At 35.5% G+C, this 18,559-nt stretch overlaps 2 protein-coding genes across 2 annotated transcripts; both read left to right on the forward strand.

The window, feature by feature from the left end:
* Positions 1-5,051: 5,051 nt before the first annotated feature.
* On the forward strand, positions 5,052-9,445 carry LOC141605830 (translation initiation factor IF3-4, chloroplastic). The gene is made up of 9 exons (XM_074424739.1): positions 5,052-5,431; positions 5,531-5,570; positions 5,700-5,759; positions 6,548-6,600; positions 6,960-7,015; positions 7,115-7,148; positions 7,280-7,352; positions 7,452-7,544; positions 9,058-9,445. Exons 1-9 carry the CDS (start codon positions 5,184-5,186, stop codon positions 9,244-9,246), a joined length of 846 nt encoding a protein of 281 aa, XP_074280840.1. The 5' UTR covers positions 5,052-5,183; the 3' UTR covers positions 9,247-9,445.
* A 1,675-nt stretch (positions 9,446-11,120) lies between these two features.
* Positions 11,121-18,471, forward strand: LOC141605831 (cellulose synthase A catalytic subunit 7 [UDP-forming]). Its single transcript, XM_074424740.1, has 13 exons — positions 11,121-11,453; positions 11,802-11,997; positions 12,524-12,723; positions 13,357-13,447; positions 14,002-14,110; positions 14,309-14,575; positions 14,913-15,258; positions 15,556-15,819; positions 16,300-16,512; positions 16,599-16,803; positions 16,890-17,086; positions 17,302-17,655; positions 17,756-18,471. The coding sequence occupies exons 1-13, from the start codon at positions 11,265-11,267 to the stop codon at positions 18,338-18,340; spliced, it is 3,216 nt and encodes a 1,071-aa protein (XP_074280841.1). The 5' UTR covers positions 11,121-11,264; the 3' UTR covers positions 18,341-18,471.
* Positions 18,472-18,559: the final 88 nt, after the last annotated feature.

The following is an 18,559-nucleotide window of genomic DNA, read 5'->3' on the forward strand; positions in this document are numbered from 1 at the left end:
CCTAACCAAAATCAAATGTATAATGATTCAATAATGTGAAATCAAATCAACCAACACATACAATGCAAATTGAATAAACGCTGCATAAGGAAATAAAGTGTCGATGTTGAATTTTTAGGGTTTCTTTTCTGGGTAAATTCCTAAAATTAATGTGAACATTTATCTTCAATTGAAGCTAATTAAAACACAATTGAAAAGATTTGATGAACAAAAGGGTAAATAAAACAGAAATTAATGTTACCTTATCCATTTTAGCTTCTGCGACAATGGCGGCCAAGCAAGGTGCAGATTAAGATGATCCAGAGCAGTACCGATGATGATGAAGATGATTAACAGAAATAAATGGGTGGATTAGAGATGAATGACAGAAATGGCGATTTTGATTGTCAATTTTTAGGGTTTATTTTCTGGGGAATTTTTAGGTAATTAAGGTAAATTGTGTGAAAATAAGGTGAAGGGTCACTTAAGTGGAAGAGTTACCTGTTTATCAGGTTTCCGTTCAACTAAGGCAGTAGGAGTTAAATGAGGGCATAATTGGGTTTTTTTTGGGTTATTGTATAGTTCATATTACTTTGAGCAGGACAGGCATAATCAATATATATAACTAAAGGAGGCTTTTTTTTTCTAATTATACTATTAGCATTAGAATTAGGAGATAATTAATTATTTATAATTTTTCTATTATAATTAGGAATATAATTTTCCTATTAGAAATTAGAATTAATTAATTATTTTACAATTTTCTTATTAGAAATAGGAAATAAATTAACAATTTATTAAGACTTTTTTTCCTAATTATACTATTAGAATTAGGAGATAATAATTATTTAAAAATTTTTTATTATAATTGGGAATATGATTTTCCTATTAGAAATGAGAATTAATTAGTTATTTTACAATTTTATTATTAGAAACACTAAATAAATAAATTAATTATCTACAATTTATTATTATTAAAAAACTATTCATTAGTATTTGTTCACTTTTTTTATTAAATTAGAAGGAAAAAAACATTTGATATATTTATAATATCCAATTTTATAACCACTTTCGATTAAAAAAATGAGGTATTATGAGACTAAAAGGCCCTAGGCCGAACTGGGTTGTGACAAATGTGCATGCGTAATACGTACTACATGGAATTTACTCATATAAAGACTAAAATGACTGCTGAAATATGCCCTACGTCTTTTGTTATTGCTAATGTCATAATTAATTATACATAATACGAAGTTTATTTTTCAAATGTCATATGCATTTCTCCTACTAATTTTAAAGTTATTTCCCTCACAATACACTTCAACTTCTATTGATAATTTATTATATATTATTTACATTCATTTGTCATTATATAAAAGTATATTAATCAAAATTTAAATAAAATATCCACAAATTATTGATAAGTACAAAGGTTGATATCTATTTTTCAAGGAGTATTAAAAGATATAGAAAGTTGCTGCTAATTTGCGAATCGAAATATCATATTATGACAAATGAGTAAATGTTTTGAAAAACTTATTGTACGATTGTTTTAAAATTTAAAGTAAAAATGGTACCACGAGTAATAAAATAGATTTGAATGAGGCTTGAAGGTAAATTAGATACACTTATTATAGAAATATGTATAAGGTTAAGATTCAATTCAAGCAACGGTAAACATTTAATAAAAAGTCATGGAAAACACATAAAAGGGTAAGAGTAGTTTTTCCCTAACACGATGAATATCGTCTCTCTCAAACTTTTCTTCTGACAAATTTACATGCATAAAAAACGGTACTATTCAATTATATGTAGCAAACTAATTATTGTTGATGCTATATGTTTTTATTTGTGTGTAAACTGAGCACATCATCACTATAATTTAGGGAGAGATATGAATTGGGGAAGGGTGAAACATATTCGTCATGCATAATACGATACTTTAACCACCTTTAAGCAAAAATATAAAAATAAATGAAAAAATTTAAACCTAAAAGGGGGTCACGTACTTGCCAACTCTTCTTTAGTTCTCTACCGCATTAATATTCTCATGAAGTTTATGACATTTATTTCATATTAATAAAAAAAATGATTATACTGCTTCGTACAATTTGTGATTTATAACTTTTAGCTAACTTATTTGAACTTACTTAAATTTATATATTTTAAGTGAAGAATATTAATTATAAATATGATAAAGATAGAGTTTGATCTTTAATTTCCTCGGAGATAAAAAAACTCAAATTTTATTTTCTTAAAATATACTCCCTCTCATCCACTCTTTTCTTCCCTATTTCCTAAAACGGATTATTCAGGTTTTCTTCCCCTTTCCTTTTTGAGAAAGTTTTTATTAATATTATACTCCTACCTCTCTCCACTCATCAAACCCCACCATATCCTTTATTAATATTTAATTCTAATTATTACTACCTCTCTCCAATAACAAACCTCACACATCTTCTTTATTAATATTTAATCCTAATTATTCATACCTCTCTCCAATTATCAAACTTCACTCATATCTTTATCAATATTATACTCCCCACCCTTAATCTCCGTGCCCACCTCAAAGAGAAAGAAAAGAGTGGATGGGAGGGAGTATTAATTAAAGGTCATAATGTAAAACAGGAAATTACACCACAATTTAATATTTCAATATGTCGATGATAAACACTCCAAATAGCACATTTGTTATTTAAATAGTGTAAAAACTCTCAAAATGCTAAAAAAAATGCTCAATCCGTCGTTATCAAACAAAACCTAAGTTTCTGCATTTTTTTGTCATGTTCAACTTAATCTTTACGGGATTTAAAAATGATGAAGTTCAGAAAATAGCGATTAGTTTTCTGTTAGTTAGATGGACTTTTTAAGAGAGAGATGAAAACTTTGCATTTTAGACCGTTTTATGTGTGAACCAAATGAATTAAGTAGTGGGCTAAAGGTTGTTTCGAGTGGGAATGAGGTTGATTGCGACGAGTTGGTTGACTAAAGTTTTTCCTTACTAGATCTAGAAAGGGGATAATAATTATGAGATAATAAAATTTGAAGAAAAAAGGACAATAAAAATGAGATGGAGGTAGTAAGATTTATTTATGTAGAATGAAATAAATAGCAAAGTTCGCGTATATGTATAATATTCAAACTTATTCAGTTTACAAACATAGTACCCAAACACTTTGTTTTGAATATCTGGAATGGAGGTAGGGGAGGGGACGAGAAAAAGACTAGGAAGGGAAAGGGAGAGAGATAAGAGGGAAGACTCCTTCTTAAAATTTTCTTTGTTGAAGGAGAAATAAATTGTCTTTGATAAGGGAGACGAGGATTCATATCATCTGGAGTAAAGATTGGTGTTTCATGGAGGTGAATGTGATTTATGACTTCTTAGATGTAAAACGTGGCAGAAAGGTAGTGATAGTGGCAGTGGAATTGAGGTTGTTTCAAGTAGTAAGAACTAATTACACTGGCCGATATTTTATTTTGCGGTTAAATTAGTAGGGTGAAGGGAGGGTGTATTTGTAGAGGGTGATGAGTTTAACGAGGATAGTGATAATAAATAAGGTTATTATCAGCAAAATATCGCCTGCGTTAAAACATATAGGTAACATGAATAATAACAAGAAACCTCAAATGATCATACTAATAAACTTAATCTTGACCCCATCAATCCAAATTAAAGTAAATCTTAATTCTAACAAAATTGTCGAGAATAAGGGTTAATTTCCATTGGATTGTGGATTTTTCTAGAAGTGGGGGGTTTAGTTTTTCACTTGGTTGAATAATTTGAGAGAAGTTTCGAAGACAATGATCGATCTTTCAAGGGATAAGATTGTTTTAGATCATGTGTGTGAACAGGGAAGAAAATAGGGTTCTGCGTGAAGGATTTTGTTTCAAATGAGAAGATGGGGGTAAGACTATTGTTATAAGGGAGTGTCATAAGCAACCCCAGCCATGTAGTATTGCGTTGGAATTTGGTTCACATTCAAAGGTACGTCTATCGTTTGACCGGGAGATATAATATTTAACTACCTGTAAATATTTTTACGTAACTACCATTTAACCAACAATGATTAAATTATGGTTGTTATTCTAAAGAAGGAGATTTGTTGCATCATTGAGTTGATTATGCAAAGTAGATATTACTGTTTTATTTGACCAATTGAAAAACAAACAGGCATTAATGAACAAAATCTAAAAACACTCAGTCCCAAGTATCATATATATAAATTTTATATTGGTTTTATTTTCCTAAAAAAATAACATTGTCGAGAGCAAGAGTTAGTTTCAATTGGATGGTGTATTTTTTTAGAAGTAGGGCTTTAGTTTTTCAATTGGTTGGATAAATTTGAGATAAGTTTCGTAGATAATAATCAATCTCTCAAGGGATGAGATTATTTTAGATCATGTGTGAAAATAGGGAAGAAAAATAGGGGTCTGCGTGGAAGATTTTGTTTCAAATGAGAAGATGGGGGCCTAGACTATTGCTAGAGAGAGAGAGAGAGAGAGAGAGAGAGAGAGAGAGAGAAAGAGAGAGAGAGAGAGAGAGGGTGTGGGGATGTCATAAGCAGCCCTAGCCATGTAGTATTGCGCCGAAATTTGGTTCACATTCAAACGTACTTTTATATTTTGACCGGGAGATATAATATTCTAATTACCTCTAATTGTTTTTACATAATTACAATTTGATCCAACAATGAATAATTATGGTTGTTATTCAAAAGAAGGAAATTTTTTGCATCATTGAGTTGATTATGCATAGTAAATATTATTGTTTTCCTTGACCAATTGAAAAACAAACAGGTATTAATGAACAAATTCTAAAAACTATCAGTTTAAATATCATATATATAAACATCATATTGGTTTTATTTTCCAAAAAAAAAGTACTTTATTAATCAAACACTCTTTTATTCTTATGTCAATATTATGTTAACGGGAATTGTTTGTTGGTCATGCGGTATACATAAAATCTTAGACACGAACGATGTACTATATGTCTATATTCCATTTTATTGTGAAATTTATCACATATTATTTTAATATCCGTGCAACGCACGGGCAAGAAAACTAGTTGGGATTATTCCCATCAATTAACCCTATTTTTTTTTGAGAGAGGACAATTTTTTTTTGAAAGGATTCAGTTGCAAAGTTATCAAAAAAGAAAGACAGGAAGGGTCGAAGGGATAAGGCAAAGCGAAGACAACAAAATGGCAGCAGCTTCCCTAACTGCCGCAAGTATCGCCGGCGGCCACCGTCTATCTCTGCCGTACATACCTCAACTCAACCTCAAACCTCCTCCACTTCTTCCCTTCCATTCTCTCTCCTCCTCCTTTTCCGGCACTCGTATCTGCTTCGCCGCCGTATCCGCCGCCGTCTCCGGACGCTTCCACGTCTCTGGCCGCTTCGCCGGTAAAAATTCCGACGATGATCAAGCTCCTGACTTCTCCTCCCTTAGGTATAATTCTCGCTCCTTTTCACCGCGTTCTTGTTGTTGTTGTTGTTTATGTTGTTGTTGTCCTTGTGTAATTCTTGAGTTTTGATGGAATTGTTTTAGGTCAGATAAAGTCCGGCTTATTGATGAACAGCAGAATATGGTTAGTTACTTGCTTTTTTTTTTTAGTTTAACTAATTAATTAATGATTTTATGTTTGTGGTTGATATTGTGATTATTAGCATTTTACTTGATTGTATTTGTATTGATTGATATAAAGTTGAAATAACAGGTTGGAATTGTATCCAAAAGCGAGGCAATTCGACGAGCTGAGGATTCCGAGCTTGACTTGGTATGTGTCTTTCATTTTCGAGACAGACAACAGTCATACCGCTTTAGTTACATTGAATTCAACACTTTGTTTTGTATTAATTCATTCATGGATGAATTCGAGATGCTAGTTAGAAAGTAATCCGTGTAACTTTAAAGAATGTTGCTTTAGGAGTTCTTCTTGGTGTAGTTTATATTGCTTAATATATCAGCACACTTGTTCATAAAATCAAAACTTGATAATGAGTGCGGTTAGCTTATTGCTTTTCTTTTCACCCTGCTTTGCCAAGTGTGTTAATGGACTCCATATGACAACTTCTGTAGACTAGTTCCACCGAACCCAGTGATTTAGAGTTCCCTCAATTGAAAATTGGTGGTAAAGCTACATGTATTAGACTGAACATATTAGTCTTCATAACTTTTGATTTACAGATCAAGGGGTTGCTTGCCGTGGCACTTCTTATGTTTAGCCTGATCACTAATATGTGTCTTACTTGTTAAGAAGGGGGTCTACTTCTGTAATATTAGCTGTATAATGTAAGTAGTACTCCCTCCGTGCCAGTCATTTCTTTACCTTTGGTTTTGGCACAAAGACCAAGGAAAGAGGAGGGGGCCAATTATTAGATGACAAGTGAACTAAATTGAGTGTACAGGATCAAATTGCCCATCAAAGGCATTCCTAAAATAGAAAGGTAAACAATTGACTGAGACACCAAAAATGGAATAGGTGAACAAATGACCGGGACGGAGGGAGTATATGTTATAATAGAAGTGCTCCATAGGCTGACAATGATTACCATTAACTTGTAGGTGGTTGTTTCTCCAGATGCAGAGCCTCCAGTTGTCAGAATCATGAATTATGAGTATGTTACTCTCTTATCCATTCCTGCTTTCATAGTCTTGTAGTATCAGCCTATCAGCTCATCAGATTCCTCCAGTTGACTACTATGCTCCTTCACTTTGGTTGTGTGTGCGACAGTCCGCCATCCCCACACGAAACTTTGACAATTCATTTGTGGCAAAAAAATGTGAACTTATTCACAGAATTTCAGACACTGTTATTTTTAATGCTTGCGGCCGAGTCATAGTAACATAAGTTGACTTGGTAACTTCAAATTATATCATCAAAATGGCCGACAGAGAGAATCTAGGTTCTACATAGCAATGCTTGCTGTGAGTTGACTAGATTTATGGTTTTAATATTCTATCTTGGTATTCTCAGTAAATATAGATACGAACAACAAAAGAAGAAAAGGGAGCAGCAAAAGAAAAGTGCTGGTAAATGCCTTCTCTATTTTATTTTCATCTGTCTTACTAATAATATAGAATTGTCGTGCTGTGAGGGAATATGATATTAACTCTGCTTTTGAATGTCAGCTAGTCGCATGGACTTGAAGGAGCTCAAAATGGGGTAAGTGTATTATATGTTTATGCCCTCTAGCCCTTTTCTCCTAGTTTGCTCTTGGAATTCGGTAGCTAGTATTAGCTGTTATTATCAAGACCTTTTATTGCATAACCGCGCTGCTTTTTTTTTTCTTTCAGATACAACATTGATGTACATGATTACACTGTACGCCTGAAAGCCGCACAAAAGTTCTTGAAAGATGGTGATAAGGTTACCCTTAGCTCCCTATTTTCCACCACTTCTGATTTTTAGTCTATTATCCAATTAGCACAATCATGTCTCAGTATGATAGTGTATTTTTGTTCACAGGTAAAGGTTATAGTCAATTTGAAGGGGCGTGGGAATGTCTTTTTGGAAAAGGCAATTCAGCTTATCAGAAAGTTCCAGAACGACCTTGGGGAGGTAATAAACTAATTCATGTGAAATATATGGCGAGTTATTTATCTTAGTAGTCACTTAGTGACATGCTGGTTTCTTGCAATTATGCAATGATTGACACTGTTTATAGTTTAGTCTGCTGAACTCAGCTAGAGTCGCTAGATCGGGTTTGGGATGGTTCAGTAGGAGTAGGTTGGGAGGGAGGTGTGTGAGGAGTGGCAGGTGGGTTTGGCTGCGGGTTGGGAGGAGGGTCAAGAGTAGGTGGAGTGGTCGAAGACCACAGGGGAAACATGGGAGTCAGGGGGTCGAAGTAGAGCAAAAGAGGGGGTGATCTGGTGGTTTTGTTTGGCAAAGGGAAAGACGTTGTCAACAGTTACATGCTGTGATAATATGATTTTACCGGATGACACATCGAGACAACGATTCCCACGATTACCAGAAGGATACCTTAAGAAGACACATAAGGTGGACTGGGTTTGAAGCTTGTGAGAACGTTCGGAGGATAGATTAGGATAACACGTACAACCAAACACTCGAAGTTGATCATATGAAGGGTGTTTAAGGTACAGAACAGAGGTGGGGGAGTGGCACTCAAGATTTTTTGTGGGCAATATATTTTGGAGATGGGTGGCAGCATGGACGGCGTCCAGTCACCCAATGATTTGCGGGTAAGAAGGCATGATGAAGGAGGGCTAAGAGGATTTCATTTAAGCGGCATATCATATGCTCAGCCTTTCCGTTTTGAGATGAGGTTTGAGGGCATGAAAAACGGAAGACTAGCCCGTGATCAAGGATTCAAGGGCATGTTTATGGAACGGAGAATTATCAAACTCACCACCCATGTCACATTGAAAACTTTTGATATCTTTGGCAAATTGGGTTTTCACAAAGGTTCAAAATTGGAGAAATTTTTGAAAAGCCTCGGACTTAAATTGAAATAGGTAAATCCATACAAAGTTTGAGAAACTATCGATTAGTACCATGTATTTATACCCACTTTTATTTAGCACAAGCAAGGCCCCATGATTACTATGAACAATATCGTAAGGAGTAAGCGCAGTAGAAGTAGATGCCAAAAATTGAAGTCTTTTATGCTTGCTTGTTTGACAAGAATGACATAAAGAACTCATAGTTTTATACAACCAATTTTGGAATTTAATCTAATAAAATCTAAAACATGAGTCTTGGGATGACCAAGATGATTGCACCGAAGATCCGAGGAGGAGGCGACCAAAGACGGAAATTACTAGGTTGCAACACATTGGTGGGCAACTGGACACCAATTCAACTAGTTGTTTATGTTTTTAATTTTTTTGTGAGGAATATTTTAATGATGAAACGTAAACTACTTGTATGAGAGGAAGTATACTTTTTAGCAAGTTTTTATTTATTTTTTCTTCAAATGAAAGTGTCTTAGAGTCCATTCATGTCAAAGAGTAAACAGTATTTACACCTGCGTGTAACTATAGTTCACAACTCTTTCATTGTGCTCCATAAAAATTTCATGGCTTATAGATGTGATTTACAATTCGTGCAGCTTGCAACGGAGGAGAACAACAATTTTGCACGTAGGAAAAGAGAAGAGATCACCGAAAGGTTTATATACATGATTATTGTACCAAACAAAAACCTTGTACAGAAAACACAGGAAGCACCAAAGAAGAAGAGTAGTACAGCTCCTAACGAAGTCTCGGCTAGTGTTGTACCCGAAAAAAGTGCTGTTTAATGAGTTTTAGCAGAAGGGTCATTGATTTTTAGCAGGTAAATGGTAACTATCATGTTTATCTATGTATGGTAAAAAAAATCGAGTTGCTGTGTAAGCTGTATAGTATCAATGACATTGAGTTTGTATGACTTGAAAGAATGATTGATAGCAGTAGAAATAGCTTTGGTTGTGCTTAAATGGCACCCCCAATTCCGATGTATACGTTTGTGGACCTATTCTGTTTGTCAAGTCCCAGTAAGTGGATTATACATCTGATGTAATACATCAGATGACATAGTTTTTGAGTATTTAGATAAAGTTTTTGAGTTTTAATTTAAAAATTTTGAGTTTTATTATAAAGTTTTTGAATTCATTTATTTAAAAATTAATCTCAAAAAGTTACATTATTACTCAAAAAAATTACATATAAGCTCAGGAAAAAAAATGATTTTTGACATCATAAAACTAAAATGTAATTTATATACTCTATAAAACTCAAAAAGAATACACAAAAACTCAAAAACTCATCAAGTGTGAGATAGTAGAATCCTTTTTCTCGTCAAGTCCCTAGTTCACTCCAAATCGAAATCAATTTTCAAGTGTTGTATAGATCTCAGAGTAATTTTCCTTTTTTCCTTTAATATTTGAATCTATTGATTTAATTTTTTGGTGTAAATTTGAAGATGATTTAATAACGCTAGACGACGAATGCAGTTTGATTAAACAATAGAAATTTGAAGATAATTTAACAAGATTACTAAAAGATCAAGTGCATCAAGAGCTTCCTCATATACATGAAAGTTTACCCATTTTTAATCAAACCAGACTTGCAACTTTACCCATATATCAAAATTCCCATGAATGATGGAAAATTTAAAATTATTCAGTTCGCCCTAATGGTGTGTTTTGGGAACTTAGACTTAGATTTGAATTCCGGACTTCAGACATTTCAAGCATTTAAGAACCCATAGAATTTGGAATTAGAATTGAACTCAATTCCTTTCAATTCGAACCTAGTTAGAATTTGGCACTCTCAAATTCCTATCATATAGTAGTCATTTCAATTCCATCACTACTCGATTACGTTCTTTGTGATGCAAGTTTCATCGAAATATTTTTATTTATGAATTTTTTTAGTCACAAATATTTTCCGTCACAAAATTAATTTTTTTGTAATAAAAAATTACAAAAATAATAGGTTTAGTTGGTAAGTTATAATTGGTGGCGCTCATGACCTGAGTTTAAATCCCGTGATTATTAAAATCGTTCTTATGACTCCCTTTAGAAAAAAAACACTAGATATCATGATATAATTTACAAACATTTCATGATGAAACTTTTTTATTTTCAAAAAGTTCTTTTCACGAGACTAGCGCTCATCAGACACTTCAACTCAACATAACACAACAAAATACGTGTCAACACTTAATGAACCATGTCCAATTTATTATTTTTCAAGTTTGGACACTCTTCAGACACTTCAACTCAGCATAATATAGATATATAATTTACAAACATTTCATGATAAAACCATGACTTATTTTCTATATAATATGTTGGAATATGAGTTATTTTTAATGTAACCTTTATGTTTTAACGAATTACTCCCTCCGCCCCCAATGAATGGTTACATTTGCTTTATTTTCCTCTCACAATAAAGTTAAAGTACATTATTATGTGGGATAGAGGGGGTAACATATACAGTATATAATAAATAATTTAAACTTTTATTTTAAATTAATATAAATAATTTTATAAAAGTAGAGTTATACTTTTATTTATAACTATAAAAAAAAAATATTTTTTTTATTAAATTCAAACGACGTGCCGTGTCCTACAACACGGGATGTCATATCACGTGTCAATTTCGCGTCCGTATCCGTTGGTAGAAGGTTGAACACCAAAAGCAAAGAAGGCAACGTTAGTTAAAGAGATGGTAGAAGGAAGAGGAAGCTTTACTTGATGGCAATGAAGAATGGAGACTTTACAACAAACAAATACTTGACATGTTTACTCAATTAATTAGGTGAGATCTCTCTATGCTTTACTTGATAACATCTTACCCATCTTCTTCCATAAAAGAGAAAGCTTCCTCTTACCCACACTTCCTAACTTCACTTCACTCTTTCACATCCCCCAACTACCACTTCTCCATGGAGGCTAGTGCCGGTCTTGTCGCCGGTTCTCATAACCGGAATGAACTTGTTGTCATTCATGGCCATGAAGAGGTATGTTTTTTTGCATGTACGAGTACTACATAACAAGAAGTAATGATTTAGGTTGTATTGAGTTTCGATACCACCTTCTTACGTGCATTTTGTAATTCTGTCTGTTTATATGAAGTTTACACTTAGACGATGCATGCCAGGTGGTGATACTGAAACCCAATACAACCTGATAACACCTGACCATTTGTTAGCCGTAATGAGCTACTTAGAAACTAGAAACAACAATTTGAAACACGTATTTTCATGTTTTTTTTTTTTTTTTTGCGGGCATGTGTTGCGGAAAAACAAGCAACATGGTGTGTGTAAAACATGGAATTGTGAGGAGATATAAATTTTTGTGTCATGCAGCCAAAGCCATTGAAAGACCTAAGTGGACAAGTATGTGAAATATGTGGGGACCAGATTGGACTGACCGTGGACGGAGACTTGTTTGTGGCTTGCAATGAGTGTGGTTTTCCGGTGTGCCGGCCTTGCTATGAGTATGAAAGGAGAGAAGGCAGCCAACTCTGTCCCCAGTGCAAGACTAGATACAAGAGACTCAAAGGTAAAAAAGATCTAACTACCTTAATCCACTCTATACAAATACTCAACTTCTCTTCTACCGTACATGAATCATGAATCATGAATCATGAATCATCACATAGCACAACAATAACATGAGGTATTGTTATTTAAAGATACTCAACTTCTCTCCTTAGGAGAAACATGAGGTATAAGGTAGGGAATATTATACATTCAGATTTTTTAAAGATACCTGTACAACAATAACAACATTCGCAGTGTCCAAGGGCTCCCAGTCTCCCACAAATGGCGTACTTACCAACGTTACCCTTTGTGAACATCCATCGAGATACTATTTTTAAATGACCAATAATGAAAATTGCGTTGAAAATAATTTTAATGAGTTAACATTAAAAGGAAATACAACTAGTTTAGTGAGCCACTTTACTTTATTTCATCATTTCTAAAAAAAAAAAGAAAAAAAAAACATAAAAATTCTGGGAAATACCGAGTGAGAAACAAAAGATGCATGTAAGAAAGTTGTATATTGTTTGTACCTCAATGCGCAGGGAGCCCAAGGGTAGAGGGAGATGACGATGAAGAGGACATTGATGACATTGAGTACGAGTTCAACATTGACCATGAACGTAACAAAAATACCGAAGTTGCTGAGGCAATGCTTCAAGGGAAGATGAGCTATGGAAGAGGCCCAGATGATGAAGAAAATGCTCAATTTCCTCCTGTCATAGCCGGTGTTCGCTCTCGACATGTGAGCCCAAATTCAAACCTTTTACATAGAATTTCATATTTTCTTTTCTTTTTGTTAAGGGAGCCACACACACTCAGTCTTCATCCTGGCGGGTTTTGAATCCAGTAAATAAGTCATAAGCACAAATCTCACAAGTTCAATAAGGGGGTGTTTGGTTCAACTCATAAAGGTATGAGGTATGGGTTTGGAATGAGCCAAACCCATACCAAGTGTTTGTTTGGCAAAAATAGGGGTTTCATACCCATACCTCAAACCCATGAGGTATGGGTTTCTCATACCCAAGGGGGAGGTGGGTAGGAGATTGATACCCATGGGTATCAAGTAATAAAACCAAAAAACATGAAAAAAATTTAAATGGAACATTTTAAATGAATTTTTTTTACATTTATTTGATTAACTCTTTATTTTCGTGATTTTTTGGTATCAAAAATAATTATTTTCAATGTTGTATTTTAGATTTTTTTAACTTTGGTGAAGTTCGATCTCATTCCACCCGAAATTGAAACAAACACATGGTATGAGGAATCAAGTTCCAAACCCATACCATCCGGGTATGATTCCTGATTCCAAACCCATACCCACGCGCGAACCAAACACCCCCTAAGAGGAAACTCATATCATACACCTTTTCAGGTTAGCGGAGAGTTTCCCATTTCCGGGCATGGTGACCAGACACCTTCCACACTGCTCAAGCGTGTACATCCATATCCAAGTTCTGAGCCAGGTACCGGACTGTTTTTCCCATGAATGATCACCTATTTTTCTTGTTTTCTATGAGGTAAAAAATGAACAAGAAGTTTTGTCTCAAAATGATTTAAAGAAAGCTATCATAAGACATAAAAGCTACGGAGAACATTATTTCGACTCACACTTATTAACTATTAAGGCATATCATGTCCAATACGACACTCAAGGATTTGAGTACAGAACTCGTACCTGAACACTTCTCCTAGTGAAGATAAAAAGTGGTAGACTCCTATATGAAGCATATAGTATGATTTTTGGCAATTTACGAGTTATGTCTTAGAGATGTCCGCACCTACATCCACATTATAGGACAAGGTCTAGTGTCTCAAAATTCGAGACCAACAAATCCAATACTTGAATATGTAACCTTATCCAGCACTCGTACAGTCGTACTTGGGTTTGACTAACATATTGTAAGAGACGTGCATCATACTAACCATTTTAGTGGAGTTTTGCCTACGAATCAATCAAAAGTACCGCATCATATTTGATGATAATGAATTCATTTTCAATTAACTGAACTGTATGCAGGAAGTGCAAGATGGGATGGGAAGAAAGAAGGGGGATGGAATGACTGGAAACCACAACAGGGAAATCTGGGACCTGATCATGATGACTATGCAGATCCTGATATGGCCATGTAAGAAGAACAGCAACATAAACCAATATCTGAAACCATTGACAACCGGTAAAATAATGAAAAAAAAAAAAAAAAAAAAAAAGAGAAAATGGAAAGAAAAAAAAGGATAGAAAACACCATTAAAAAAAGGGAAAAACCTTCTGAAGAATTGCTATGAATAATTTGAAAATGACGGATTTCTGTAAACTGATAATGTAGGGTTGACGAAGCAAGACAGCCATTGTCTAGGAAGGTACCTATAGCATCCAGCAAGATCAATCCTTACCGCATGCTGATAGTTATTAGGCTTTTAGTCCTGGCTGTATTCCTGCGATATCGTATCCTAAACCCTGTACATGATGCCATTGGACTCTGGTTGACATCTATTATCTGCGAGATATGGTTTGCCTTCTCTTGGATCCTTGATCAGTTCCCCAAGTGGTTCCCCATTGAAAGAGAAACATATTTGGATCGCCTCTCTCTCAGGTAAAGTAGTGCCACCTATGCATGCAATAGTGTTTGTCAAGATTTCTTGTAGACAGATTTTCGCAATAATAACATCAACATTACCTTAGTGCCTCAAGGGCTCTCACAAATGACCTGTTATGATAATTGCGTAATGATGTTAAGAAACCAACAACTCCTTGTAGCATTTCACAAAATTAATTACGTAATGAAAAAGAAAGATAAATATCTGATCGTTCCAGTATCCATTTGGAGACATGATACTCGGACATGCATATGGACCTTCTGATAATTGTAGGAGCCCGAGCAAGATTGGTAAACTTTGGTATAAACATCCTGAACCCAGCTTGTGGTGCAGGTATGAGAGAGAAGGTGAACCAAATATGTTGGCACCGATTGATGTATTTGTCAGTACAGTGGATCCATTGAAGGAACCTCCTCTATCTACTGCAAACACTGTTCTGTCAATACTAGCAATGGACTACCCAGTGGAAAAAATTTCATGCTATATTTCGGATGATGGAGCTTCAATGCTTACCTTTGAAGCACTCTCAGAAACTGCTGAATTTGCAAGGAAATGGGTACCTTTCTGCAAGAAGTTCTCCATAGAACCAAGGGCACCAGAGTTTTATTTTTCTCTGAAAATTGATTATCTTAAGGACAAGGTCCAACCAACATTTGTGAAGGAGCGCCGATCTATGAAGGTACTACTCTAATAACTTAAGGTTCATTTATACCAGTGTCTATGTTATCCCGGCTATTTCTATGATCTTGCATACGCATGTCCTGTACGACCCTTGGACATGGGTATGACATTGGACAGTTCGTTTTATACGTTAAAACATCTTTATTTTTCACAAAAATAACCCCAGTCCAACACTTGGACATGGACCCAGATCGGATAGTTTTAAATGAGCTTGAGTAACATCCACAAGAATGTTCATCTCATGTTATGATACAAAACCAATCTATGCTGAATATTTTGGTACTTTACCTGGCAGAGAGAGTATGAAGAATTTAAGGTACGGTTAAATGCACTGGTAGCAAAATCTTCTAAAGTTCCTCCTGAAGGTTGGATCATGCAAGACGGAACACCATGGCCAGGAAACAATACAAAGGATCACCCTGGTATGATTCAAGTATTTCTGGGCCAAAGTGGAGGACTTGACATAGAGGGCAATGAACTTCCTCGTTTGGTTTATGTCTCCCGTGAGAAGAGGCCCGGTTTCCAGCATCACAAGAAAGCTGGTGCAATGAATGCCCTGGTAAGAACAAACAGCAACAGCAACAACAACAACAACAACATTACCCCAGTGCCTCAAGGGCTCCCGCAAATTGCGGGATAGTAGGGGTTTGTACGCAGCCTTACCCTTGTGCTAGCAGCACAAAGAGGCTGTTTCCGAATGACCCGGATGAAAATTGCGTTGACAACTGCATCGGTGACTGATACTTCTCAATTCACATTTAAAAGAACCAAAGAAAAAATTCAGTCCATTAAGACAGATTCAAAACAAGAAGAAAAAGGGTAATAAAGGTTAAATATGGGAACCCTTTACCTGTTTTCTCAGGTAGAATAGGCTGGGACGCAACTTTGCATTCTTCAAATTACAATCATCAAATTTTGACAAATAAAAATGGGAATTATAGCTCATGTCCCGATTTCTTGTTTAAAATATCACCACCATTAGGTGTATTGACTATTGACATATAATAGAAGTCAAGTATCTATCGCTTTAAACTTGCAGGTGCGTGTTGCTGCAGTCCTAACAAATGCACCTTTCATGTTAAACTTGGACTGTGATCACTATATAAACAATAGCAAGGCTGTTAGGGAGGCAATGTGCTTCCTGATGGATCCACAAATTGGAAAGAAAGTTTGCTATGTCCAATTTCCTCAAAGATTTGATGGTATAGACAAGCATGATCGATATGCCAACAGAAACACTGTGTTTTTTGATGTAAGTTACTCACTAGAACATGAAAAATCCACCGAAAGAAAGGTATTTAGCTATATGAGCTAAAATATGGTTGCAAACTTTGACAGATTAACATGAAAGGTCTAGATGGAATTCAAGGTCCGGTCTACGTCGGGACAGGTTGTGTCTTCAAAAGGCAAGCCTTATATGGCTATGAACCCCCTAAGCGTCCAAAACGCCCAAAGATGGTCAGCTGTGGCTGCTGCCCATGTTTTGGTCACCGCAAGAAGAACCAGAACACCAAAAAAGGAGACTCTAAGTCAGACATTCAAGGTTAAACCTTAGTCACCCACCTCACTGACTGAAAGTTTCCTTGATCCCACATTTATCTAAATAATGGTCACCATAAATATTTTCAGGTTATGAGGATGATCAGGAGCTCTTGATGTCCCAGATGAATTTTGAGAAGAAATTTGGCCAATCAGCAATTTTTGTGACTTCAACATTGATGGTTGATGGAGGTGTTCCCCCCTCATCTAGTCCAGCAGCTCTTCTGAAGGAGGCCATTCATGTCATTAGCTGTGGGTATGAAGACAAAACAGAATGGGGAACTGAGGTAATATCATAAGCGGCAAGCCCCAGAATTCTGGAACTAACTATTGATAACACATGACATTATGGAATATGAGTATGTCCATTAACATTTCATAAATCTACAAAAACAACATTTAAGGATATATAAATATTGGTATACTTATCAAAGTCATTCCCATATGACTTTCATCACACAAGCTTCCGATATTCCTTAATACTTGCCTCTTGAATGTGCAGTTGGGTTGGATTTATGGCTCAATCACAGAGGATATCCTAACAGGATTCAAGATGCATTGCCGTGGTTGGAGGTCTATCTATTGCATGCCAAAGAGGCCAGCATTTAAAGGGTCTGCTCCCATCAACCTGTCAGATCGGCTTAACCAGGTGCTTCGTTGGGCACTCGGTTCTGTTGAGATCTTCTTCAGTCGTCACAGCCCTATGTGGTATGGATACAAAGGAGGTAAACTCAAGTTTCTTGAGCGTTTTGCATACATCAACACCACAATCTACCCTTTCACCTCATTACCACTACTCGCGTATTGTGTTCTTCCTGCCATCTGTTTACTCACTGGAAAGTTCATCATGCCAACGGTAACTACTATTTCATCTCCGTCAGCTAGAACTTAAACTAAAATGTCATTGTCCTAAACAAGAAAGTTTGTTAATCACTCTGTCACTGGACTAATTGCAGATCAGCACGTTCGCCAGTCTCTTCTACCTTGCGCTGTTTTTGTCAATATTCATTACTGGCATCCTTGAACTCAAATGGAGTGGAGTTAGCATTGAGGAATGGTGGAGAAATGAGCAATTTTGGGTCATTGGTGGTGTATCAGCACATCTCTTTGCTGTAATACAGGGTCTTCTCAAGATTTTGGCTGGTATTGACACTAATTTTACAGTCACGTCAAAAACAGTTGATGATGATGATGAGTTTTCTGAGCTATATACCTTCAAGTGGACAACTCTTCTTATTCCTCCAACTACAATTTTGATCATCAATATAGTCGGTGTTGTTGCTGGAATCTCTGACGCCATAAACAACGGCTACCAATCATGGGGACCACTATTTGGGAAGCTATTCTTTTCCTTTTGGGTGATTGTCCATCTATATCCATTCCTCAAAGGTCTAATGGGAAGGCAAAATAGGACACCAACCATTGTTGTGATATGGTCAATTCTCTTGGCCTCTATCTTCTCCTTACTTTGGGTAAGAATTGACCCTTTTATCATAAAAGCAAAAGGCCCTGATACCAAGCTATGTGGAATCAATTGCTAAAGTTTTTGTTCTGTAAATGCCGCTGCACCATTAAAGCACTGGCAATCATGTACTACTTGGCTTGTCTAGAACCTATTATTTTGTCCCAAAGACACTACAATTTTGCAATGAATTGAAAGGAGTGCTCCCTATATGTTTACACAGTTTTTTAAGGGTCAGAATGGCAGATGATTATTCGTTCATATCTTGTATACTTGATACGAAAAAAGTGTTTCCGTG

The sequence above is a fragment of the Silene latifolia genome, chromosome 10 (genome assembly GCF_048544455.1).
Source record: "Silene latifolia isolate original U9 population chromosome 10, ASM4854445v1, whole genome shotgun sequence".
In the NCBI taxonomy this organism is placed as follows: domain Eukaryota; kingdom Viridiplantae; phylum Streptophyta; class Magnoliopsida; order Caryophyllales; family Caryophyllaceae; genus Silene; species Silene latifolia.

Excerpts from the sequence above, each read along its gene's own strand:
- LOC141605830 (XM_074424739.1), top strand. The coding sequence starts at position 5,184 with ATGGCAGCAGCTTCCCTAACTGCCGCAAGTATCGCCGGCGGCCACCGT. Across the intron at positions 5,760-6,547 it reads AGGATTCCGAGCTTGACTTG|GTGGTTGTTTCTCCAGATGC; the intron begins GTATGTGTCTTT and ends ATTAACTTGTAG. Across the intron at positions 7,016-7,114 it reads GCAGCAAAAGAAAAGTGCTG|CTAGTCGCATGGACTTGAAG; the intron begins GTAAATGCCTTC and ends TTTGAATGTCAG.
- LOC141605831 (XM_074424740.1), top strand. The coding sequence starts at position 11,265 with ATGCTTTACTTGATAACATCTTACCCATCTTCTTCCATAAAAGAGAAA. Across the intron at positions 12,724-13,356 it reads CCGGTGTTCGCTCTCGACAT|GTTAGCGGAGAGTTTCCCAT; the intron begins GTGAGCCCAAAT and ends ACACCTTTTCAG. Across the intron at positions 14,576-14,912 it reads TTGGATCGCCTCTCTCTCAG|GTATGAGAGAGAAGGTGAAC; the intron begins GTAAAGTAGTGC and ends CTTGTGGTGCAG.